A 26,781-nucleotide genomic window follows, 5' to 3' on the forward strand; every position below is an offset into this window, starting at 1 on the left:
AGCCTTTCAGAGTCACATGTAGAAAATGCAGTGACTTCCCTTCTAGTCACTTGTTCCAGCCTGCTCTTAGTCACTTAGGACAGGAACAAGAAACGAACAAGACAAAATCTATTGCTTCTCGGGACTTCGATTTGGTGAGGGGAGACATGTGCAGGAGTGAATAAATCATTACTTGCTGAGAGATCACTAGAGAATTAAGAGAACCACCATGCCAGCTGGGGTTGGGGGGAGCTGAGCTCAGGGCAGGGTGGCTGAGGGAGCTCAGGGTGGGCCTCGTCGTCGGTGACTAGTGTTGGATCAAAGAAGTGAGACTGTGCATCAAATGGGTCTTAGACTGCTCGAATCTCAAAGAACAGCAGATATAAATCCCTAGGCTAAGAGCAAGTAGGGCAGAGTCAAGAAAGAGGAAGAGGCCATGGTGGCCACATGGAGTAGTGGAGAGAGCAGTATGGATGATGTGAGAGGAAGCAATGACAGAGATCCTAGAGAACTTTCTGGACACACAAGGAGCTCATTTTACTATAAAGGATGTGGGAAAGCCCTGGAAGGATGGATTTAATCCAGAAAAAGAAAATGTTATGTTACTCTGTTGTAAACGATCATGCTAGCTGCTATGTGGAGAAACGAAGGTAATGAAGGAAGGCGGTGGGTGATCACTTAGGAGACAAGAGCAAGTAAGCCAGGTAGGATTACTGACCCCTCAAACCAACAGTGACTATAGAGATGAGCTGCATAAGAAAAATGTAGTATATGATATATCTAAAGGAGATTAAAGTTGCCAGACAGAACTAATGATGGTCAGTTAAGTTTTAGTTTCGGATGAACAGCAAGGGGTCATTTTATAGTATGATTATGTTCTGAACAGTGTAAGAGATGAGACTCCATGTTCCCACCACTCCCTTGAGCCAGCTCCTTTCACTGAGTACATCTGACATCCCTCCACTAATGAGGAAAGCATATTTTCCCTTGGTTTTGGTTCAGCCATGTGATTTGCTTTTGCTAACAAAGTGCTTGCAGGCATTCTATGATTGTCTTGGTCAATATTATCAAGGCCATATTATCAAGTAGATACAACCTAGTGTCCCCTGGGATGAAAGAACATCAAATGAAGAATTGTCTCGGTAAGACTGGCCTGTAGGCATGTATGTGAAGCATTTTCTTGGATACTAACTGATACGCATGGTCCCAGCCCACTATGGCAGTAGATCCATAGGCAGGTGGGCTTAGGCTGTATAAGAAATCTAGCTGAACATGGGCCAGAAGGAGAGCAAGCCAACAAGCAGCATTTCCCCACGGTTTCTGATCCAGTTCCAGCCCTAACTTCCATCAATAATGGATTGTGATTTGGAGCTATATGCTAAATAAACCCTTTCCTTCCCCAAGTTGATTTTGGTCATAATGTCTTACTACAACAAGATGAAGCAACCAGACGTTGACTTAAGCTTTGATGAGAGCTTGTGTAATTGAGCTTGCCCTCTGGATGTATAACAATAGGAATATTACTAGATTTTATGAAGCATAGAGAAGGATGGCAAGCATGAGAAACAGAGCTCAGGCACCCATCCAAGCTTGGCTTGGACCAAGACCCTGGAGTAGATAAAAGCTGACTGTTGGATGCTGGTGGTTTGTGTGACACAGCATTAGTCCCTAAATGAGTAACTGATAGTTGTCTCAGTAGATGAGATCATCAAGAAAGCAAGTGGTGACCTTACAGGTGAGGAAATGGCCTGGGGTGGCACTCTCTCAAGGAAGGCACTCCCTCTGGGAAACAAGGAGAAACCAACAGGAGAGAGAAGTAGTGATTACTGAGTAGAAGGAAACCCGGGTGCATGCAGTATCCACTTGACGTAGGGTTCATCAGTCATGTCAAATATTGCAGCTATGCTATAGAGGATATGCTTCAAGAGCTGGCCATTGGATTTAGCAATGGAGTACCTTGGTGATCTTGAGAAATACAGTTTTGTTGTTATAGTGGGGAGAGGGTGAGAGAAAAAAATATCCTGGAAGAAAACTGGAGTGAGGGGTAATTGTTTAAAGTGCTGCCTGTGGTGGTTGCAAAAATAAATGTCCCACATTGGCTAGTCTAGTTGATCACTTGGCCCCAACTGATGGCTGCTTGGGGAGTTTGTGGAACTGTTGGGAGGATGTTTTTGTACACTGTGTAAAGTTTGTCTTTTCTATTATTCAAATGCTGATTTCTCTGCCAGCAGACAGTTGAGTGCAGACCAGACTTTGGTATTGTTATTCATATGGCTGTGTTATTTCTTGTAAACATTTCTTCATGCAGACTTTCAGGGAGATATAGGACTCTGGAAAAGATTTGCCAGCCAGATGCAGAGGAAGTCGCAGGAGTTATTACGGAGAAGAGGTACTAGTGTAGCAAGACAAACCTAGATGGTTGGGTTTGCTTAGGGGAGCTAGATGAGAGTCTACCAAGCTAAGGCCAAGCTTTCATAACAATAAAAGGTCCCCCAGTTATTACTGGGAGCTGGTGGGTTCCAGACGGTCCTATTGCAAATGGTGCCCCACGTTGGATGCCAAATATAACATGACTTTCCCCATCACCATCTCCCGAATAATGACACAGAGACCTTTTATTAATAGTGAATGGTTTAGTCTTTAGCTTGGCAGACTCTCAACTAGCTCTTAACTGAAATTAACCTGTTTATTCTAATCTATGTTCTGCCATGTGGCTTGTTGCTTTTCCTCAGTTTTATATGTCTGATGTCCTCTGAGTCCGGCTAGCGAATCTTCCTGCCTCTATTTCCCAGAGTTCCTATCTCTGCCGGATGTCCCACCTATCCTCTCTTGCCTAGCTATTGGCCATTCAGCTCTTTATTAAGCCAATCAGAAGGTGCCTTAGTCAGTGAGGAAGGACAGAGAAGTATCTCCACATGGTGTACAAAAGTACTCTCCCAAAATGGAACCTTTAGCAAGTGGGCCTCGATGGAGGAAGTGTACCATTATGGCTTTGAGGGTGGCACTGGTTCTACATCCTGTTCCTTTTCTCTCTGGTTCCTGCGTATAGATAAAAATAACCAACCTGCTTCCTGCTGCTGCCGCCATGCCATGCCTTCCCCACCATGATGGACTCTATCTCCCTGAACCGTGCGTGAAGCACAATAAACTCTTTCTTCCTTCTGTTGTGTTTTTATCACCACAACTGGAGAGAAAAGCAAATCACTGCCTTGGGGAGCCTTCTTATTTTTAAATAAAGAGCAAAGTAAGATTATGTCTGAATGCTCAAGTTAGAAGTCCTTTAAACATAAAAAACATGGAGGACAAAGACTGGAGAATATTGCCTGTATCCCAGGGCAGATGAAAAAATCGGGATTTGACAGGAAATCAAATGTTTAAATATAAATGCCAGAGGAGGAGGCAGGGGGTGGTGGGGAGCACGGAGAGGAAGCATGTCTTTGTGATCTTGTCAATAGACTGGGGAGAAAAGTGGTTATGAAATAATCAAGTAGGAGAGTGAACTGTGGACTAGAAAATACCATAAAACTAGTGGGTAACATCCCAGTTAAGGTTTGTCAATGTGACTGTAAAATGACTGAGTCTACATGATATATTTTTTATCTAGGCATATCCATCATATGGGGCAGATACTAGTGCAGGATAAGTGTGATTTCATGAGGGATGTATTTATCCAAGTGTTGGAAAAAAGAAATACCAGAGAGGATACAGGTAGGGATGAGTAATACTGGTGGACTTCTCACTTAAGGTGAGAAGGAGAGACATAAAGTAGGAGATGCTAAAAAAGACAGTAGGATCAATAATTACTGACCAGTAGAGTGAGAAGAACTAATAATCAAAGAACAGTAGGTATAGTTGAAGTCACGGGAAGGTTGTAGTGGATGGTAATAACAAGTCTGCAATATGATTACAGAAATGAGTACCTTCTCCCCATGGTTCCAGGGAGATGGAGTCTAGCATACTGGAGAATACACTGCATGGTGATGCCAGCAGGAAGCTGGCTGGTCATATTTTATCTATACACAGGAAGCAGTGAAATAAGCCAGTTCAAAAAAACTGAGAAGCCAGAGTATCAGAGGGCATCAACACTTAATAACAGTAAGAATGTTGAAAGGGACATATGTGTTGATGGACCAAAGAGCAAGGGAGTAGCAATGAACAATGAGACTGTGTCTGATGGTCAGATGACAGCAGCTTTGGGTCTTAGAGTAAGGAAATAATGGCCTGAGAGTGGCTATGGTGAGTGAGAATAACCCCTAGCCCCTGGCCCCAGCCCAGTGGCACATGTCAGTTTCACGGGTTTTCAGGAAAGCTGTGTCCTTGGGAAGAGCCAGGTCCCATTAGGTTAGAAAGGTGAAAAAAAATTAGAGAAAGACAGAGAGACAGATAAAGGATTTTGTGATGAGGAACCTGTGGGTTTCTGAGGTGGTAGGGGTAGGTAGAATAGCATGGGGATGTTGTCAGCACTGGAGGTATACAAGGTCTTAGAGCAGCCTAGTTCATGAGTCTTCGCACAGTGACTGCCACCAGCAGAGAGGTGAGACCTATTCTCTAGGCAATTAGCAAGTGAAGCTGTCAGTCTGAATGGACATGGGAGGGTGGGTGTCTGGGCCTCTCTTGCTCCTACTGGTAGAAGCAGGAAAACCTAAGTCAAACACTGATTCTGTGGCCCCTCCTCCTTCCAGTGCCCCACCATAGGGAAGGGGACAGATGGGTGTGCTTATGGAAAGAGGGGTCTAAAGAGCTAACTGATGGGTAATGTACATTATAAAAAAATGAAACAATCGTCTCTCTTCATATACTTTTCTCTTGTTCTGGGATCAAATGTATGGCCACACACACACACACGGTTTTCCCCTGGTATCTTTGGAAACAATTAAATTTAAGGATAAATAAAGAAGATAAGACATATGCATATACTAGTATGTCTTACGACCTACATACAGCCTATTTATATAAATGTTTATCATGCAGACCTTGTTTCTTATACTCCCATCATAGATCTATATACCTTCTGAGCCAGTTCTGTCCTTAAATCAAATGCAGCAATTTCCCTGGCTACAAATAAGATTAAAAATGTCCACATTTCCCTCAACACCTCCTTTAGCTGCTTAAACTTTCCTGATATGGCAGGATGTCACCCATGCCTGGCTAGAATATGACCCTTTCCAAAGACACCAACGCTCACTCAAGAGATTTTTACAGTGTTTTTGTGGCAAACTTGATTGAACCCTAGGACTAAAGAAAAGATAGAAATCCCTACAAATGTTGGTGCAAATAGAGAGGTCTGGGTATTTTTTCCAAGTAGCTGCTTTGGGGTGGACTGTGTCACAGAGGAAAGTACATAACAGAAGCCTCAGACTACACAGGCTGGATTCTAGGTCACCTTCAAGGTCTTTGCCAGTTCCTAATGGTCTCTGGTTCCTAAGTTATTTCTACTGAAATAACTATAGCTAGCCAACTCCATTTTTCTCAAGACCTTTAAACACCATTATCACTCAGACAAAGAGGAAGCACCTCTATTCGTGTTATAACACGAAAAGAGGCTGGTTTGGGATGAAGTGACTACCAGGTGACCACTTTTAAAAACACATCTTAGAAATGGTGAGTCACATAAAACATAGGAAATGTCACCTGAGACTGGAAACCCATAGGGTTGTGTCTGTGAATTGCGGTCTAGATTGTAACAGGTAACTTAGGGTTTCTGATGTTTGGTCAGTGTATACAATCTGCTGTGGCCCCAATGATCATATAAACAGTTCATTTACTCTGCTCTTGGACTCTTTCGTTCACTACCATAAATAGGAGTATGATGCCCAATTTTGATTGCCAACTTCATATTACATACCTGGGAAGGAAAATTGCCAATTAATACCAATTGAGGAATTGCCTCCACCAGACTGGCCTGTGGGCATGTCTGTGAGGGCATTTTCTTAACTACTAATTGACATAGGAGGATTTAGACCACTCTGAACAGGGCCAACCTGAGATAAGAAAGGTCGCTGAGCCTAGATACGAGCCAGTAACTCAGTAAGCCACTCCGTGGTCTCTGCTTCAGCTCCTGTCTCCTGATTCCTACCTTGAATTGTTGCCCCAACTTCCCTCAGTGATGGATCATGACCTGGACGTGTAAGACAAAATAAACCCTTTCCTCCCCAAGTTGTCTGGGGGCAGTGTTTTAGCACAGAAATTAAAAAAAAAAACAAAACCAAATTATAACAATAAAGAGAAAAAGGAAAATAAAAATAAATGCAAAATTACTACCTTCTGTTGGTTTAGGAAGGCCAAACTTACTTCTAAAATATCCAGGTATCAAATAGCCACTGCCTCTTACTGCCCAGAATAGTCAAGGTTGATGTAAAAATTAAAAACAACAAACACAGAATGTTGATGGAGCCGGTACAGCCTCATCCACATCCAGCACACTGTGACCAGCAGGATGGATTCTGAGTGGTTATGGAGCAGTTATAATGTCAGTCTTGACATTATAAGATTTCCAGTTTGCTGCATATTTTGTATCAAAACCCTACCAAGTAAGATGAGCAAACCTGAAGGTCTGAAAGAAGAGATACAGGCTTACCTGGATCCTTCTGGTCACCCAGTTTGTCTAGGATATTGAAGGAGATGTCAAGGTACTCTCTCTGGATAGCACTGACGGCAATCTTCCTTTGCTTCCTCTGCCTGGGGACAATCTGAATCTTAAATTCTGATTCCTCGGCTCCATCCTCCTCCGCCTTCCTTTCAGGGTTCTGTTCTGTGTCAGACTCAGTATTGGTGTTAGGCTTCTCGCTCACTGTTAGACTCTCGCCATCTTCGGGAACTTGGAGGAGCACAGTTTTGGCCCCTGATGTTGGCGTCTGCCCTGGCTTTTCTTCAGCTGGGCCAGGTTCAGGGTTATAGTCTACTGACATCTCAGGGATGGCAGATGACTTCTGAAGAAGGTCTCGTTTTTGCTTAAGCGTTAGGGGACTTCCAGAAGCAAACTCTCTCAGCTCCTCTGACTTTGACAGCTCTTCAGAGTCTGTGAGGTCATCTAGAGCTGTGACAGTAGAGTCCTCATTGCTCGCTGACTGGTGGTTTCCTGAGTCCTTGGAAGAAAAGTCTTTGGAACAGTCCTCTACACTCACCTGCACCAGAGGAGCTGTGCTCAGGCTGAGGACAGAGGGCTGGCTGGGGATGGAGGGGGAGGAGGCAGCATCATTACCCAAGGGACCGCCATTCCCTTGGTTCATCTCTTCTTCTTCATCACTTTCGACTATTCTGAGAGGCGGGAGAGGCTCAAACACCAGAGAGTCACTGTCAGATGTGGAAAGTATAGAGTGTTTCTCTGGTCCAGAGGTTGAGTCTGAGGACAGATCTATCAGATCTAAATCCTCCCTAGGAGCAGGCTTTCCTGGAGAGTCAACTCTCACTTCAAACGTCTCCATGCAGTTCAACCTAACCTCTGGTATCACCGGCCTTCGTGTTTCCTGAAAGCCTTCCGTGCCTGGATTCTTGGGGATTTCGGTATTGTCCGGCCTCGTAGCAGAATTCTGTCTAGAACGTCCGTGGTGGTCATTTTGCCGTTGTGTGATATAAGCAGCTTGGGCCGGAGGTTTATCTATGTCACACCGATCTATGCAGGACTTCCTACGATGTTCATCTAATGTAAACAAGAGGGAGTCTGCATTCCCTATATCAAGAGATTTTTGTTTTAAAGAGCGTAGCTTTTTTTTCTGAATGCTTTCTTCTCTCACACAGTGTAGAACGCTGTCTTGTAACGCACCCGTTTCTCTATATTCGGCCAGTTCTATTTCACCTGATTAAAACAGAAAGAGCTAGTACTATTTCCCTCGGAGAGTGTATCACTTTTCCCCTCATACTTGGGCACACAATTGGCACAATTTGTAATTATAATCCCAGCTCTACTAGAAGGGAAAACTGATTTTTCTGGCCATGTTTTTGTAAGATTCTGATTTCAAAAACTGGAAAACTTGGGAACAAAAATGCCCAAATAATGCTTTAAGACCGAATTTCCAAAAATCAAGCTTTGACGTAGCTCCTCAGCCCTGGTAATTCATTACACATTAGAGAGGACGGTTGTTTTGTTTTGTTTTGTTTAGTTTAGGGTTTTTTTTTTTTTTTTTTTTTGGCTGAGGCAGATCTAGGAATGTATATTCAAATTGTGTGGAAGAGAAGCAAACATTTTCGCAACAAATCAAACCAAGCAATGGCCCTTGAAGACAATCATGACATTAATGACGTGTCTGTCAACTCGCATATATATATAAATGTGTGTGTATATATATATATACTGCTTGTGAATACATATATATATATAAATCAACAATATCAAAATGTGTAGTAACATAATAAAATTAAGATTTCACCCCAAACAAACAGTAGAGTACAACATTTCTGCATGAAACTACTAAGAGGAAAAGGTCATACTTCTCTGCACATTCATCCCAACTGGCTGGCCTCTCACCATCCTGCTGCCGCCTATCCTTTTCAATCTTGCAAAAAAAGTTTGAGACTCTTTATTGCAGGGTCCAGTAGGTGTATCATGAATATCAGATTCATCAAAAACACTATCTTCTTCTAATTGGGGAGAGAAAGTCAAAATTACACTTAGGAGGTTACTCTCTCTTAGGCTGTGTCTACACAAGCATTCAGTGAAAGCATTCTAGAATGGTCGATGTACTTTATGCCCCAGCAGAGCCTGCTAGAAGCCCGCCAATCACCTTCTGAAAGATGGTGGGCAGCACTGTGAGAAGCATCTCGGTGGTCCGAGAAAGCCTTCCCTAGGGAGTGTGCCCATTACACTTAAAAACAAAGCATATACAGACATCAGCACTTCATCCAGGAGTCTGGACACTGCTTAAACTTGCCTGTTGTTTTCAGGCTAATTTGACAGAGAGGGAATTAACACTAGAGGGTCTTGACCTTTCTAAAATATACATACATGCCTTCTTGTAGTCTGGGAACTGGCATAGACACAGCCTAACAGTACACGCAGCTTATGCTTTGTGAATGCAAAATACTGTACTCTACATTTGGTGATGAGACACACGACACACAGAAAAAGCTTAGAAAAGCCACTTGTCATCTCAGAAACTCCACAGATGATTATGGACTGAAAGAGTAAACGAAGGAAAAATAAAACAGAAAAAAAAAAATCACATTTCTTTCTATTAGAAGCTCTCCTCTGTGGCGTTCACGGCCTATGTGCAATTGATTTTATGGATCCCAGGGGAAAACCTTTGGTTCTGGTGAGCCTGGGTCCACAGACCATTCAGTGGCTTGAGGTCTACTAAGCTTGCTTAGAGACCCCTTCTTGGAATTCTATGTGGCTGATTTTAGGTAAAAAATAATCCAAGTAACATGGAAATAAAGCAAGATCCATCCTGCTGCAAACCCTAATGATTTCTTCCCAAAGTTTCCACTCTCCTCCTTTAGAAAGGACAAGGCACATACGGGCGGGGGGGGGGGGGGGGGACGGGGGGAGGAAGATGTGCGTATCCCAGCCCAGTAAATGAAATTACCCACTCTCTGAGTTCAGTGTCTCTGAGACAGCAATGTTTGAGCTTTAGGGATACCTACACATGACAAGATGTGACCCAGGTGTAAAGACGATGCTGAGTCTAGATTTCTTGGATCTAGGAAAATGTCAGCCCTAAAGTTTAAAGACCAATCTTTTCTAATGCACATGAGTTTGACAGTGAATGGAACCTGAAGCATTAAACTTAGCTTATGGGACCATAGAAATCTTTTAAATCAAATAAAAACCATTAGCAACCAAATGGATACACAGCTCTGTGTGAACTTACACAAAGATGAGACATTCTATCAGGTCCCCATGTTTCTGGGGAAATGCATCAAAAAATGACCCACTTTATTTCCATTTTAGGAAAAAAAATCTCTTTTGAAAACTAGTTTTCTAAGCAAATAGCAATTGTGACTTGCATCTCATAGCTTTGGAATAATTCCCAAGATGTACTCTGTTCCATGATAGAGACAGGAGGACAAGAGGCTGTCCCTTCCCACCCAGGAAGTCACCTGAGGTTGGCCTGTCCAAACGCTGAGCACACTGGAAACACCCGTAGCTTAAACAAATCTAAGGAATTTTCCAGAGACCTCAGCTGACAAACAGCACACTCTTCAAGGAGAATCTGAATGGTCCCAGAATCCTAGCTGGTCCTCAGCTTTATCTGAAGCAAAACCCGGCACCTCGGTCTTCTCAACAACAAACAGTGGATTACTGGCTACTAGCCAAGCTTCTTCCTGCAACCCCCCATGATCAGACTGCTCACTGTTCTCATGCTACAAGGTCATCAGACACTTGGTTCTCTCCCAGGATTAGATTCGATGATGTCACCACTTATAATTCTAGTTACACTGTGACATTTATCAGAGATACAAAGAGATACAGACCTTGGTTTTTCATCTTTCACCTGTGACTTTACCCAATTTAGCACCCCATCCTAGCACTGCCTTTGAGGAAAGGCATCAATGCTGACAATAATTTAAACTGATACACAAAAAGTCCTTCAATCACTCCATACTGAATAATGAGGTTAGGAGAGACACTTCAGGAAATTTGAGACTGAAGTCAAAATCTGTGAGCACAAAGTTCAAGGACAAACTAAGGACACAGAAATGAGGATTCCACTGGTTGCCAGCCCAAAGGCAAGATGTTTCCAGCATGGAACAGAAGGCTCTAGAAAGCTCCACCTCCTCCTCTTCCTCCTCCTCCTCCTCCTCCTCCTCCTCCTCCTCCTCATCATCATCATCATCATCCTCATCATCCTCATCATCCTCATCATCATCATTTTGGACTTCTGTGCACTCAGTTCAAAGGGGAAAGCAACATTCCCAAGAAAGTTGAAATATTAAACAAACGGGATTCTTCATAAGAATATGTGGGGTGCTCCTCTCCCTCCTTAGAAAACATAAAGACCGCTGTCCAGATGTGCATTACATATCCCAGCTAAGTTCTAGACAGAAATCTGTCCTGAGAAGTACCTTTTTCTTTCTCGCTGTATCTGCTTACGTTGCTGTTGTCAGTGTACAGAGGTCCTGCCGTGGCGTGGGGCTTGCAGCTATGGTACTGTGCATTGAGTGTATTGACTGTTATGTGAATCAGGTGTAGCAGGGTCTTGCTGACATCACAGTCTCTGTACGGATACTGTTCAATGGGGGAGAAAATACAAGTGGTTATTTCAAAGGACACATTTTCCCTGCTGATCTTACTGGATAGCTTTTCTTGTATCTCTCATGCACTAGAAAAACCGCACAAAAAGTAACAACATGGCTTCTGGCCACATTTTGTTTTATAGGGTACCCCAGTCTCTCCTTGTACCAGACCACATGATGGCAATATGGGCTAGATCACAGCGATGCCTTAAAGCACTGATATTTGATAAATATAATCTTAAATAACATCTTTGTTTTCTGAAGAATCATCAACACTTGGACAAAATATGAGATTCTGGAAACCTACATCGGCCTTCCCTTCTGTTCCATTTTCTTCCTAATTGCTCTTGGCTTCTCAGCTCTGTGTTTCTTCTGAAGGTCAAGTTTTTATCCTGCGGAATCCTCATCTGTTAGGTGCTCGCCTAGCACTGTATTCTCCAAGAGAACCTTACGTCCCAGAGCGGAGGGAGTACAGCCACTCACCTTGTAAAGGATGACGAGCAAGGCCTTCAACCACATCTGCCTGATGTGAGGCTTTAGGGACCAGAGGGAGCAGCGAGGTGGCTGTTGGAAATAATGCCGTAGTTGAGGACAAGAGCAGTATTTGAGCACCTGAACCACGAGGGGGAGAAGGTGTTTGCCCAAGTTAATGTTATAGTCCATAACCTGAAATAGAAGAATATTAGTAACTGAAAGAAAACTATAAATATCCAGAAGTAAAAGGAAAAAAAATTGAGCCATCATAGCACACAGAGGCACCTCAAGAAATATCAATATTAATAGACAGTAAGCATGAAAGGGAACATCACGATAAATTGTAATACTTACAAGTTGACAGTTTTAATCTGATTACCTATTTAATTTATTATGTGTTAAAAATCAAATTGTATCTATTAAAATACCTATTACAACAGCTAAGTAGAACTAGGCTAGTCTGGATGAAAAGGAAACCTTGTGTTAACCACCAAGAGCAATGAGATTGTTTGGACAAATCTGACAAGAGCAAAGAGTTGTAAAATCTTCTAGAACAGCAACTTAGCAAAATGCATTCAAAACTAAGAAAAAATATATATCCTCTATCACAGAAACTAAATGAATCTGAGGAAGTAATCAGACCAGTGTCCCGAAATGATTGTATAAAGACATTCAGCATGACTTTGTTATGTCAAATTGAAAATTATCGCCATGTTCAACAATTAATTAAATGTTATTTGTGCCAGGTATGGTGGTTCATGCATGCAATCCCAAAACTTGGAAGGCTGAAACAGAAGGATGTGAGGCCAGCCTGGTCTACATACTGAATACTGGGTTACAGTGTGAGATTCTGTATCAATAAACGAACAAACAAAAGCAAATAAAGCAAACCAAACAAAAGCAAAACAAATAAAATCTTAGTTGTATAAAAAAAACTTTGTAGCCACTAAACAGGAAATGATATAATCTTATATCTAGGATACAAATGTCATAATTATTAATTTGGTTTTTAAAGTTATATGTATATCAGTATATATATTTTTTTTTTTTAAAAAAATGAGACAGGTTTCATGTAGCCCAGGCTAACTTATACTTCATTATCCTCCTATTTTTTGCCTTCTAAGTGCTGGGATTCCAGCTGGGTCTGTGTCATCTCACCCCGCTTATATATACTTTTTGTTTGTTTTTTTTGTTTAGAGGGATTGTTATGTTTTGTTTTGTTTTCATTTTGGTTTTTTGAGACAGGTTTTCTCTGTGTAGCCCAGCTGTTTTGGAACTCACTCTGTAGACCAGGCTGGCTCAAAGTCAGAGATCCATCTGCTTCTGCCTCCCAAGTACTGGGATTAAAGGCATGTGCCACCATTCCTAGCTATACAGTTTTATTATTTAAAAACAGATGTGTCAGGGCAGTGGGATGGCTCATTTGGTAAGAGACTTGCTGCCAAGCCTTGATAACTTGGTAACTTGAGTTGTATCCTTGGAAACCACGTGATACAATGAGAGAATCAATCTACAAATTGTCCTCTGGCCTCCCATGCATGTCACAGCACACAAAAATAAAAAATAATAAATAAATAAATAAATAAATAAACAGAATGCAAAAAAGTTATCAAAGTAAGCTTTAAAAATATGGCTAGTTACAAACATGTGTGTGTGTGTGTGTGTGTGTGTGTGTGTGTGTGGTATATGTGTGTGTGTAAATATACGTGGGTATATGTATGTGTGACACAGATTCACGAGGAGTATTTTATAAACTTTTTAGTTTTAAAAAGTCTAAAGTAAACATGCACAGTGTAGACTCACAGAGGGGACGAAGGGGGAAGGGAAGTGTTTGTTTTATAGAATAACACATATTCACCTCTCTCAGAGGGGACAAAGGGGGAAGGGAAGTGTTTGTTTTACAGAATGACACATATCCACCTCTCCGCCTCAGCAAGAGTAGCTGTCTGTAGTTGTTCATGTTTACTATATTACAATCTTTGGAGAAACCAGTAATGCTTGCTGCCTGCTGGGTCCCTGCCACGAGGTGGATGCTAATGAAGGTGCATACAGTGCATTACCTGAAATCCCCTCCCCCAAGAGAATCTCTTGCTCATGAGAAAACAAGCAGAAGACGCATATGCACATAAACTGATAGCCATGGTAAAATCTGAGCTCTGCATCCGTGTGTCTTTCTACATGTTTGCAAACTGCTGCAGAGGCAAACCAAGAGGGTGAGATGTGCACCACTGGTTGAATTACACACATGGAACCCAGGGTCCAGTCATCCTTTGTGACTCACATCCAAAAGCAATGATCAGGGTGTCACTAAGGTATACCCAAGGATGTTTATTGCTGAGCTGAATCACTATACTGGGGTAGTAAGGAGTCCAGAGCAGTGTGAGCACTCAGCACTGGACAAGAAAGGATGCAGGTGATGTCTGCCAAGTCACATACTACAGCTCACAGAAGGAGCACACAAATACAGAGAAGCCAAGGGCGGTAGTGCAGTGGGAAATGAATTATCTTAACTCAGGTCTCTCCATCTGGGGCCAAAAGGGAACCAGTGTTAAACAGAATCTCACTCAAACAAACGAAAACCACTTTGACCTCTCATTGTTTACTGGGCACAGAGTTTTAGTTTAAGAAGATGAAAGGGTTAAGAGATGGATAGTTGTAACAACTGCGTAATAACAAGACTTTTCCTTCTTAAAAATCTGTGTGTGTGTGTGTGTGTGTGTGTGTCCTTTTGTGTGTGAGAGAGCACGCTGGGTGTATGTATGTGTTTGTGAATTCTGTCTGTGTGTGTGTGCACATAGGATGTACACATGTGTTTGTGAGTTCTGTGTGTGTGTGTGTGTATATGTGTTTGTCTCTCTGTGTGTAAGCAAATGGAGCTTGTGTGTGTGTGTGTGAGTTCTCTCTCTGTGTACATATTTGTGAATATTTTCTATGTTTGAGTATATGGGGCATATGTGTGTATGTGCTTGTGAACAAGTATGTATTTACACATGTGCTCACAATCATACATGCATGGGCTAATATGTATAGAAGTATGTCACAGATAATATCAGATATTTTCCTCACCCCTCTCCACCTTATTCTTTTAAACAGCATCTCTCATTGAATGTGGGGCTCACCAATTAGCTAGGCTGGCTAGCCAATGAGCTCCAGGATCTTCTCTCTCTCTCCACTGCCCCAGCACCGGAGTTATAGCTACACACTACCATGCCTGTCCTTTCAATTGGGCACTGAGGACCTGAACTCAGGTCCATATGCTTATTCCACACACATCTTACTGGCTCAGCTATCTTATTGCTGTTTTACACTTACAGTGGTTCAGTATTGTGTTACATATATTTTACAAACATTTCCTTTATAACACGAAGTTATTAATTCCTCCTCCTTCTTTATACTCCCCTTTACAGACCCCTGCCTTACCAAGTCATTTGAACAAACTCTCACCTCAACATTACTAAATGGAACGGGATGTCTTGTGTCTATCCAAAACCAAGACAGGACTCCTGAAAGCATTATTACACTTACTTGGGCAATTCCTGCAATAAACGCATTAAAGCATGTTGACAGGCGCATTTTTTGGGGTGCAATCATGAAGCATCCTTCCTGTTGGTCATAGCCAAGTAAAACGTAGAGGTGCCTCTTGACTGTGTTGAAGGCCTTTGCACTGCTGATGTCTGACTCGGCACTGCTTTCATCCCTGGCCATGAACTTCATGAGCACTGTGATCAGCTGGTGAACCGTCTGGTGATCAATGCCAGCATCTTCTGGGAGCAAGTCCTTGATGGTGTTGTCGTTTTCGGGAGACTGTTGTCCTGTCAGTGTAAGACACACAATCAGTGTGCAGCTACAACCCCTCAAGCAAGTTTACATTAAGTCATCACCTGACATGGACAAACCATCATCCTTTCTTTCCACTTCTGCTACATAGTTAAAGGTCTGTTCTAGATGGGAAACTTAAAGATACAATGTGGCTCCTCAGCAAAGTGTCATTCCTGGACCGGAAGCTGCTGTCTCTGTCATTTAACGAGTAACCCAGTTACTCAGAGTGAGACAGGAATGGAGATTAAACTGAGGAACTATACAGCAACACTATCCTCGAAGACTAAGACAAACACCTAACAAACTTTGCACTCAGCAATTCTTAATGGAGCAGCAAGCAGCAAAGTTGTACCCTCCAGGACCAAGACAAAGAAAGGCTCTGCCCAGTTTGTACAATATGCTTGGAAGATCAACCCCAGATGCTAAATTTCACTAAGTATAATAGGATCTGCTGGGGGATTTTTATTAAATTTATTTAAATTATTGTCTCAATTCAATTATGTTCGTGAGTCAGCTGGAGAAAAGTAATTTTTTATTTTTCCAAATGCTGAGAGATTCAGTGTGTCCTGTCTGAATTATAAATGGCCAATGATAAGCCCTGCAGTATGTAATGAGAGACACGAAGGGAAGGAAAGACAGAGAAAACAGGAGCTCTCAAAAACATTAAAAAACAAAACAAAAACAGCACACACATGAAGATGGGCTGAGAGTTCACATGGAAGAAAAAGCACCCTAGCCCTTGGCTTCCTCTTAAGCTGCTGATTATGGCTGAGTGGCCAGGGCCTTCTAACCTGCCCTGCCTCCTGCCCCACGCCCCTCTGCTCCATGGTCAGGTTTGGTAAGTCTTCCTACTTCTCCTGTATTTATTTGCTTTGGGGTTTAATCAAAGCACTCTGCAGCCTGTCCTTTTGACAAACAACATTCGAATTTCTAAATTAAAATTAAATTTTAAGTTGTTGTGTCATAGGTTAGAGCTGGACACCAGCATTCTCATCTCTTCATGCAAGAAAAAAGCCCGGCTGCATGAGGACAAGCATTGGGTGCAAGCTTTCAGAAACCTAGCCTTGCTTGCATCTGTTATAACTATGGTAAGAAATGATGAAACATCGATCCAGGGAGCAATTAACAGCCAGTAATGACTTGGTTAGTCTGGAAAAAAATCCAACCTTTAAAGACCCCATGGAAAGAAGCAAGACAGAAGAAGTGTTTCCTTATAGGGAAGAACTGAGCTGCCTAACGGCCACTTCCCTCTGGGACAGTGGCATAAAATAGCATTCAACCAACAGTTAGCTGTTATACTTCAACACAGCCCACCTAGAAGGCAGAAACTTAGCTACTTTCTCTGGTCATCAGAAGGGTTTTCACCTACCCACGAGTGATATACAAGGAGGTAATGGTTAACAAGTAAGGAGGAGACAGAAGTGACTAAACCTAAGGACCTCCACTACAGGGAGGCCTTCTGACACTTGTCATTATGGCCCCAAGATATTAACATTTTCTGTCTTATATGTCTGTCCACGAAGGCATGCATACTGCATACATGCAATGTTCATACATGCAATGCCCATACATGCAACATGCCTTAGGAATGTTCCCCACTAAAATCGTGTTTAAAGCAGCTAAGATTTTGTTTCTCACATGAGTGGTCCATAAGCACCATTATACGGAGGCAATTATCACAAATCAATTCATGTGGAACAATTTATTTCAGTGAAAGACCAGCAATGTCCTGCATCATCACGAATTAAAGCTACACTGAATATTTATAAGATTTGATCAAAAAGCAATTCTTATATAAATCTCTGAAAACAATACGTATATATTTTTTAAACCATTTTTAAAATGTCTTTTGGGGGGCACAGAGATTTGGCTCATCAGTTAAGATCACTTGCTGCTCTTATAGAGGATAGGGGTTCAGTTCCCATCACCCACACATGCAGCTCACGTCAAATCCCTCTTCTGGCCTCTGCAGCACCTGCATGCATGTGGTGCACACACAGGCAAGCAGGCGTGCACACACATAAACAAAAAGGCATATATTTTTTAAAAACTACTTTTAATTTCTTTTTTCTGGGGTATTATTTCACAACTGCAACAATATGACTGCTTCGGGCAAATTGATAAAAAGAAAAAAATGTGACAATTTTGTGCATGTAGGGTCCATGAGGTTCCAGTTTGCAGTACTGCTACAGCAGGTGCCAGCACTCAGTTCCTTTAGCTCTGGTGTGCAGGGTTAGGAGAGCACACATCTCTCAGCCACACCCAACTCCTCCTTGTCTAGCATAGCCTGATTCCTAAATGGAAGTGGAAATGGTTAAAAAAAAAAAAAAAAAAAAAAACTACTTTGATTTTCATCCTAATGAGTGAGGGACCTCAGAACAGAGAGAGCCCTGCCCTCACTTCATTCTGTCTCAAGTCACAGAGAAAAACAATTAATCTAACTTCATCTGAACTCTTCCAAGGCTCTCCTCCCTGTTACAAGTAGCACGGTAGTTTTTTTTTTGTTTTGTTTTGTTTTTTTTTTTGTTGTTGTTGTTGTTGTTTTTCAATTCTCAGCAAATCATATTTCTCCAATGGCTGAATGTCATGTTTCATGTGCCCTCCTTTCAGTGACCTGTGCTTCAGAGTGGCTGATGCTTGCTAATTTTGGTCTGCCTTCTCTCAACAGTGAGGCATCCTTAACAAGCCGTCAAATGCACTGATTTATCCTCATGCGGCATACAGTAAAACACATTTCTTACTCCATTAATCGGCTCCTCCAGCCCTGGACAGTACAAGTCTGCCTTTAGCTCGTCATTTTCTATTAGAATAGAGTGGGCTTATGGCAGATACACCCTTCCTAAGAAAAGGTGGCCCCCGTCAAAGCCCTATGAAGAATGAACTGTCCAACTGGATGAACTGTTATTGACTACTGTTTTAATTATCTATAAAAGATGTAAAATTTCCGTCTCCAAACTAAATACCCGCAAGACATTCTCTTAAGGCATGGCAGTTAGAACAGCCACTCGTCTTCAGTTCTAGTCTGTGCGGTTCCTTTATCTTCCTTAACCATAGGGTTCCTTTATCTTCCTTAACCATAGCGATACATGTTTAAAGGTTTGGTTTTATCTCTGTATCACTACGATGCTGTAGCCTACCGTCATTTAGTGTGGACTGGGTTCTCCACAGCATGTTCAGAATGGAGGAACCGACAGAAACTCTGAAGCAGAGTACTTCACAGACTCAGATTATTTGGCACCAGGCAGGATCAGGGTCTGCTTCTCCAGACTTATCTCCTGCCCCCTCCCCCCACATCCCTGAGTGCTAGGCATCCCCAAAGCTGCATCTCGGGAGAGCCAACACAAGCCCACCCTAATTTTTGATCATGGTGATCTCTGCTTTGCCAGGAAGGACTTCCACCCATTCCCTCATTTTGAGCCATGAATCTACCTTCCAGAAGCCTAGGCCCACACTCCTCTCTGTAACTGGATGTGGTCCCTATATTCTGTTGTGTTCCAAAGATAAGAGAGAGAGGAGGTGGAAAGCAGGGGTGGGGGAAGGAAATTTTTCCTTTAGCTTTCCAAATAACTTATGCAAGGAAGAACTTTATTCATTGGCTTTATTTTCCATGTAAAAGCGTACAGGGCTTGAAGGCATGTGCTACATGTTATCTGTCTTAGCATCCTTCACAAAACACAGGATGGGGTCTGACATATAGTAGACGCTCATGGTTCATAAATGTCTAAGTGAACTGAATTTAAAAAACGCTCCTCTCTGTCAAAGTAACTCATGGGAAAACAAAGACAGCTTCCATGAGTTTGTTCTGCAGTTGGCCTAGAAATCCCAAGGTCAAAAAACTGTATATTGGGTCTGCATTCCAATCTTATGTCCACACTTCTCTGTCAGCTTAAAGTTTTTCTCATAGCAGGTCTAGTGTGTGTATGTGCGTGCATGTGTGTATGTGTGGGTGCTTGCATGTGTGGGTGTGATACCGGTATATATTCATGTGCGTACGTGCATGCATGCATGCATGTGTGCTTGCATGTGTCAATGTGCATAGGCTGGTGGCTGACTTCATAGCTCATGTGCTCCTCCTCCCTGCCTTTGCTTCTTCTTAGCCTGTGTCCTATCATCGTGTGCTTACCCTGTGTGCTGGTTTTGGGTTTTTGTTTTGGCTTGGTTTGGTTTGGTTTGGTTTGGTTTGGTTGTCAATGACCCAAGAAAGAGTCATTTTGCAAGGGAGACTCTTATCTGAGAAAACACCTCCATGAGATTCCCTGTAGACAAGTCTGTAGGGCATTTGCTTGGTCAATGACTGATGTGGAAGGATCCAGACCACAGTGGGTGCCACCATCTATGGGCAGCTGGTCCCGGGTGGTATAAAAAAGCAAACTGAAAAGGCCGTGGGGAGCAAGCCAGTAAGCAGTGTTCCTCTGTGGCCTTTGCTTCAGTTCCTGCATCCAAGTTCCCGCCTTGAGTTCCGGCCCTAGCTTCCCTTCATGATGTACTACCCTTCAAGCTTTCCCTGGGTGTGTTCAGACATGAGATTTATGACTGAACAATAGAAAGCAAACTATGGCAGTGCCCTCTAATGAGAACCTGGATGAAAAGCTGCCTGCGGCTTCAGCTGATGAGATGCTTTTTTCCTGCCCCATCTGATGGAAACCATCCTAAGTATTACCACGATCTCTCTCCCTGATGAGTGAATACTCACGGATGGCCATGTTTATCTCCCGTCCTTGCCTATAAGTTGAGATTGTAAACATTTCTCACGTATCTTTGTACTGTTTCCTGGAACAGTGGATGCAAAAATGTTTGCTCATCAAAAGTTAATTCTCAAAACTATCACTGCAAACGCAAGCATTCCTATAGAAACAACTGGTACCTCCGTGGTCAACAGGCACTTTGCCAGCCAGGGAGGAAGAGCTCAAAGAGAAGTCATTTGAAATTCCAGGCATGGCCACTGAAAAGGACGCAGGAAAGGCCAATGCAAGACATTTTTACCAGTTCTAACCAGAACAGGGCACCTTTTCTTCTAAGTATAAATAAATACGGGTAACGAGATCTCTAATTTTCTCTACAGGCTGGAAGAATGTGTGTCCTGTGAGGACTGGGATAGCTCTGGACTAACCTGGGGAAAATCTTTTGTCTGGAGAATTGAATACCAGGTCAACCAGATTAGGGTCTTCATGTGCTACAAGGCAGAAGTTCATAAAACCAACCACTGGGAGGCTCCTCCTGCTGCAGTGGAAAGCAAGCCAGCCAAGTCTCTTATGTGCAACTATTAATCACATTCTAAACAGATGTGGCCTTAAGCCAGGCACTAAGCAGAATGATGTAATACTGTAGTGTTTCAGTTTTCCTGTCTGCTGCACACAGAGTGGGAATTAAAAACTTACATATATCCAAAGGTTCTATAAAGTCAAAGCTAGGCCACCTGTGTAAACACACTATAGGTGAAGAGACATAAAATGTACGTGAAATATAATTATATCCTCTTTCCAGTTATTCATCCCAGGGGGTGAGAAACATGGCAGGATCAAGCATTTTACATTCCTGTAGCTGGCACTGTTCATTCAGTATTGAGCTGACAGATGGGAGCTGTGCACCCACCTGACCTTCAGTGGTCGCCGTCGACAGACAAAACCGAGATGCTCTGAGCATTACTGAAAACGCACCTGTGCATACCTGGATGCATGTCAGACCAACAGTTACAGAGTCTGAAACCAGAATGAACACGGTGCTGAGCTCCTGCTAGCCCTGGCCATGTATGCCACATAAACAGGGAGCTTGGGAACTCTGGGTGTGAGCTCTAGGTCTATCACCTACAAATGTGTGACACTTGTCCCTTTTGTACAGTGGGAATGCCTGTACACTCCAGGGTCAGCTATCACATTCCAAGAACGCTGTTTATATGCACCAAAAAGACTTCAGTTTGACTCCTATAGTATGGAGGAATGCAGCTTTTTACAGGCATTGGGGCTATATACCATCTATCTATAGAAACCCTTCTGTTTTATTTGCTGTGCATTCTACATGAAGGCTAAGAGTAGAAAATTATCCATTTTAAACCCAGAGCCCCAAAGTTCAGCAACTAGAAAGCTTTTTGCTGCATAATTAAATCAAAGCTGGTTTACTTCAGGCCTAATCAATAGAAGTCTGCACAGAGGGGCTCACCACCTAGACTAAACAAGCGTTTCTGTATTGAGCAGCAGGCACTTTGCTTCCACTTTTCTCTACTTATCCTGAGGTCTTCTGATGAGGCATGGCTTTGTTTCTATGCATCCAATAAAGGATAATTCATAGATGCAACTGATAATATACAGGCGTTTCACAGTGTCTTAAAAGTGTTGCCAACCGCTTCCAAATCTAAGGCAAATTGTCATGTGGATTCTCTGTCCAGAAGTTTTAGCTTCATAGTTAGTTTAAACAATTCTGTTATCCGCTTCTTCCCACCTGGTTGTTTTGCTGGGATAGAAGCTGGAGTATTTTCTTAATCTTGGTGAACAGAGGAACGTTTTCCTATGGGATGTCAGGGCCTCCTTTGGTTAGATTATCAGAATGGATGATTCTAACTAGAGACTGGCCTTTCAAGGAAGCTTGGACAAAAAAGATCAGCCTCAGAATAAAATGAAGGAACTGTACGAAACAGCTTAAGAGTTTTCTCCAAACGGACCCACAGGAAGGGAACTGGATGGATCTCATCTTTCTTTCTTTAGATTTATTTCTTTTTACTTTACAAATGTGAGTTCTTTGCCTACAGGCATAAATGTATGACCCATGCCTGGTGCCCTAAGAGGCCAGAAGAGGGTATCAGATCCCCTAAAACTGGAGTTACAGAAAATTGTGAGCCATCATGTGGGTGCTGGGAATTAAACCTGGGTTCTCTGTGAGAGCAGTGAATGCTCTTAATCACAGAACCATCTCTCCAGCCCGGAACTCACCTTTCTAATGACACTCAATGTCATTAGATCAGAAGAAGTTCTTGGGACTCTCTCTCTGTCTCCCTCCCCAAAGAAGAGATGTGTATAAACCAGAGAAGAAAGACTCTGCCAACTGTTTGCCATTCTGTGTCTTTTGATCCCTTTCAATAGAGAAAGATTTTTTTTTTTTTGCCAGCACCTACTTCCTGTATTCATGATCTCTAGGGCCCTTTCATCTCTTCCACTCCTGAATTTCAATGTTTTGAGTGTCATTTTTTATAATATGCTCATGATCTTCTAAGTCTTCTTAAGCAATTTTTTTCCCTCAAGGTGTCAGTCAATACCATTTTGAAAAGTTTTAACTTAAACTTATTTTCAGATTAGAATCCAAATGTTTATAGAAAGATACAGAGTGAACCACTGAGGTTGACATGACAGACATGCAGGTGATCAAGGCACTCATGGTCCCTCAGTGAATGGTGGCCCTCTTTGTGCAGGCAACACTCAGTTAGCATTGTCTTTGACAATATCTGCTCAATGTTCAGGATGCTGAGTTCTACCCTGGTAAGGAACAGGGCATGATAAGTTACACTGTGTCATTTACCCTGGTCCGGAACGGGGCTTAAGTTACACTGTGTCACCCTTACCCTGATCCGGAACAGGGCCTAAGTTACACTGTGTCACCCTTACCCTGATCTGGAACAGGGCCTAAGTTACACTGTGTCACCCCGAATAAGACCTTCAGATCCTCCACACAATGGAAACGCTCCTGAGAAACAGAAATGCTCAGACTTGCAAGGAATTAAGAGCGGCTACAAGGATGAGAAGATGATGATTCAAACATACAACCTTTCAAAATGCAAATGGAGAGTGCGCTTTACCTAAAGAAAACTCTCATCTATGAACACGGTGTTTCTATGTGTAGCTTACACATACAAACATAAGTCATATAGCAGCGAGGAGCGCAATCCTGGTCACATCTGCTGTCCAAGGTGTGGTGGGCAGTTACATGCTTCTTACTGGACCAAAAGTCAATGGAATCAGAAATCACCTGCTTAGAAAATGATATAAAGAATTGGCATACCAACAGCCCAGACACTTGAGACCCTTCAGGGCTCACAAATCCTAATATCACTCTGGTCCAGTGAGAAACACTTAGTATTACCTTGTCCACCTATGATAGAGACACTTGAACATGGCCCTTCAACGTCAGAAGTACCCACCTGGCGTCTGTTCAGGTGTCCCACCGAGAGCCGGAGCAGACTGCTCATGCCTGGTCAACCTCACAGCTTAAAAATCAACAACAACTCTATTGAAATAAGCATTAAAGACAACTTGAGCCTAGAAAAATACTCAGTGCTAAACAGCACTGGCTAGCAGAAGCAAACTTAGTTTTCTTATTTGTAATTAATATCACGTAAAAGATGTTTACTCCAGAATTTTTGCATTTTGGTTCTGATCTCAAGAAATCTTTCTTAAGGTTATTTTCAATTCTAAAATTCACACAGCATCAAACTGGCTGTGTGAATTAATTATCAAGAAATAAGAATAAATAAAATGAATACCCCAAACTAGTCAGTTAGTTTATTAAAGGATCAGAAAATTCATATACAAGTTGCAGTTAATTTAATCTAGGGTTGGTGTCCTGGATCTGACAGCAGCTTCTCCTAGGGCCCCTAGGAATTATTCTTCAGTGAGATTAACTTTGCTCCCTACAATGCTAAGACTATTAATTATATAAAAGGCTTTCAATTGACTCTTCTAAGGTTCAAAATACCACATACTCAGAGCTTGTCATAAAGATGAAAAATGTAGCAAAGAAAATCAAATCATATTTATGATTAACATGATTATGTTATATCAAGTTGTTCTGTAATAAATGCCAATGAAAACGCAAATCTTTCTGCTTTGGACAGGAGAAGTGTGCTTAAGGTGTTAACTGATGGATTGCACAGGTGGTATTTGAGATCAAATTATTTAAATATACTCATTCATTCAGTAACTCATTTAAATATTCTCATTCGTCCATTCATTCAGTGATTTGGTTCTGCAGGCTTTATTATTTGCCCCTTATGTGCTGCTGTTAAACACAAGTATTTACTAGGCATTTGGTTATTTAAGGACACTCACTCTCTTTGAAAAAAATATAAATACAAAGACCTTTATAAAATAAATGTGTGTGATCTTTTAAAACTGACAACAAAGCATATTTCCATTTATGAGCTAACTGAAGTTGAATAGGAATCCAACTTCTCTTTGACCTGATTTTTCTTGTTCAAAAGCCACAATTTTTACTGGTTTTTCTGGGGAGGTTATGTGTTTGTTTCTAGCACTCGTGAAATGACAGTCATTCAGTGGTTGAACCCTGCCCTTTAGCTGCATGGCTTTTGGTATCTAAGTCTCATTCAGAAAGCACTCAGGCTCTCAGGCTGCTGTGCACATCCTTATAGTCTAATTCTCAAAAATAAACATCTCTAAGCCTCATGCCAAACAGCAGTGAGTTCGCAGCCTTCTACTTTCAGAACTACTGATAGATCAGTCAGGATTTTGCTGCATCCACAAGAAAAAGCCACCCATGCCCAGGGACTCTGAGGACCAAACTTGATGGACAGGCTTAGTTTGCTAACTGCGCTTCTCTCTGTGAACACTCAACAAGACACATCAGCTCCAGAAAGACATTAAACAGATGTCACAAGACGAAGAAGAAAGATACTCAACGGATTTTGGAGGTCAGCGTCTCAGGGAGGGAGAGCGCCCTCTTGGATTCTGCTGGCCCTTTCACGCTGTCTCTCAGGGACCGCACACTCTTCTGTCGGTTTCTTGCAAAACGTGCTCTCTTGATCTTCCACAAGGCAGCATCGCTGAGGTTGGCAACATTGGTTCTCACAGCAGTGATGGCTTTACAGAAGGATTAAAGACATTATTATTATATATTCCTTGGCTGGCCACATGATACAGCTATCTTGAAATAATTTATATGAGTATAGTTCTGGGATAAGAAGATAACTCCTTCTATGACCATGATGTGTCCTCCACCTCCCTCCACAGCATGGCGTGTCTTACCTTTAAAAATCATGACTGCTATCTGTCATGACTATTACTTTCTTCTTTAATTCATGAGGTTTGACTACCTAATTTTGTTACTCTTCCCTCATGGGCGTGGAGCCATGAGCAACTAAATAATAAGCAGACATAAGTTTGCACAAGACAAATGGGTCTCTTAAAACTCTTCACAGACATTATCAGCTGGGTAGTTTGTAAAGAAAAGAGTTGCAGGCGGTTATTCTGTGTCCTCCTGAGAGGGAGGAGAATTCAGATCCCAGGCCACTGCAATGTATTTAAATCTACAGACTAGCAACAGAGGCACTCAAGAGCTGATGAGCTGAGTACATGAGATCAAGACCTCCTCTTCCATGTGTGGAACAAGCTACACGCCAAGTGCCTTAGCTGGGACTGGTTACTCTCTTGTGTCTTACTTACTTGTAGGAAAGGGAAATTCTTTGTTACAGTCTAAATGCAGCTGAGCTTCCAAAGAAAGTGTCTCAAATCTGTTGACAAAGAACTCCCAGCTCAAAGCAGGGATATCTTGCTTAAGAAAATGCAAGAGTAAAAGCTTGCTCAGGATGGTGGGTCGGTCTTTAACCACAGTGTCGAACTGGAAGTCAAGGCAAAGACAAAGACCCTGGAAAAGAGGAATCAGACACAAACCTCTAAGAGACAATACACTGGGCAATCAGTGGAGCAACACACTGTCTTCAAGGCAAAATAATCCCATTGGAATCTTTCTGTTCACAAGTATTGGAAGGGAAAAAAATACACAAGCAAGTTTCTCCTAATTCACACTACCTCTTTAATGTTAATCCAAAAATGTGAGCTAAATGTATGGCATTCATTTTCTAAATATTAAATAACATCCACTTAATCCAAATACCAATGCATCTTTTTAAATGTCTGTAGTTTACACTGAGAAGCATACATTCAACATTATATTACGTTTTATTATTGTGTATGTGTGCACACATGCACACATACATGCTTATCCAACATCATCTCTGGTGGAGGCCAGAAACAACTTTTGGAAGCCCACTCTCTCCTCTAGCAGTAGGTTCAGGGAATTGAACTCAGGTCCTCAGTCTTGTGCCTCAGGCACCTGTATCTACTGAGCCACCTTACTAATCCACAAACTATATTTTAGGACACATGAGAAGATAGTCATAAACTTCCTTACAATCCTAAGTGGTGAGTTTTTAAAAAGAACAAAAGGGTATCCTGTCTTCTTGAAATGTGAGGGGAAACACACAGTAAAACATTTAAAATGGGAAATGAATAGAAGAGCTATTTTTCTAGCCAATGGGCCTTTTTAAGAAATGATTCAAATTTAAAAATCTGGCGTATCCAAGCATCCCATGAATCCATTCTAGCACCACTTGGTGAG

At 42.1% G+C, this 26,781-nt stretch overlaps 1 protein-coding gene across 14 annotated transcripts in view; it reads right to left on the reverse strand.

Moving 5' to 3' along the window:
* Window positions 1-26,781, reverse strand: part of Unc79 (unc-79 subunit of NALCN channel complex) — a 229,516-nt gene that overhangs the window by 66,130 nt on the left and 136,605 nt on the right. For 8 of the 14 annotated variants that reach the window (XM_076921337.1, XM_076921329.1, XM_076921334.1 and 5 more), the window contains 8 exons: window positions 25,827-26,028; window positions 25,065-25,244; window positions 23,570-23,635; window positions 15,151-15,437; window positions 11,635-11,817; window positions 10,981-11,143; window positions 8,407-8,556; window positions 6,557-7,774 (listed from right to left, as the gene is read on the reverse strand). In XM_076921337.1, coding sequence (XP_076777452.1) covers window positions 6,557-7,774; window positions 8,407-8,556; window positions 10,981-11,143; window positions 11,635-11,817; window positions 15,151-15,437; window positions 23,570-23,635; window positions 25,065-25,244; window positions 25,827-26,028 — 2,449 coding nt within the window. The remainder of the gene's footprint in view (window positions 1-6,556; window positions 7,775-8,406; window positions 8,557-10,980; window positions 11,144-11,634; window positions 11,818-15,150; window positions 15,438-23,569; window positions 23,636-25,064; window positions 25,245-25,826; window positions 26,029-26,781) is intronic. The other 6 variants (XM_076921338.1, XM_076921336.1, XM_076921327.1 and 3 more) reach the window with 5 other exon arrangements.

The sequence above is a fragment of the Arvicanthis niloticus genome, chromosome 23, assembly GCF_011762505.2.
Source record: "Arvicanthis niloticus isolate mArvNil1 chromosome 23, mArvNil1.pat.X, whole genome shotgun sequence".
Classification (NCBI taxonomy): Eukaryota; Metazoa; Chordata; class Mammalia; order Rodentia; family Muridae; genus Arvicanthis; species Arvicanthis niloticus.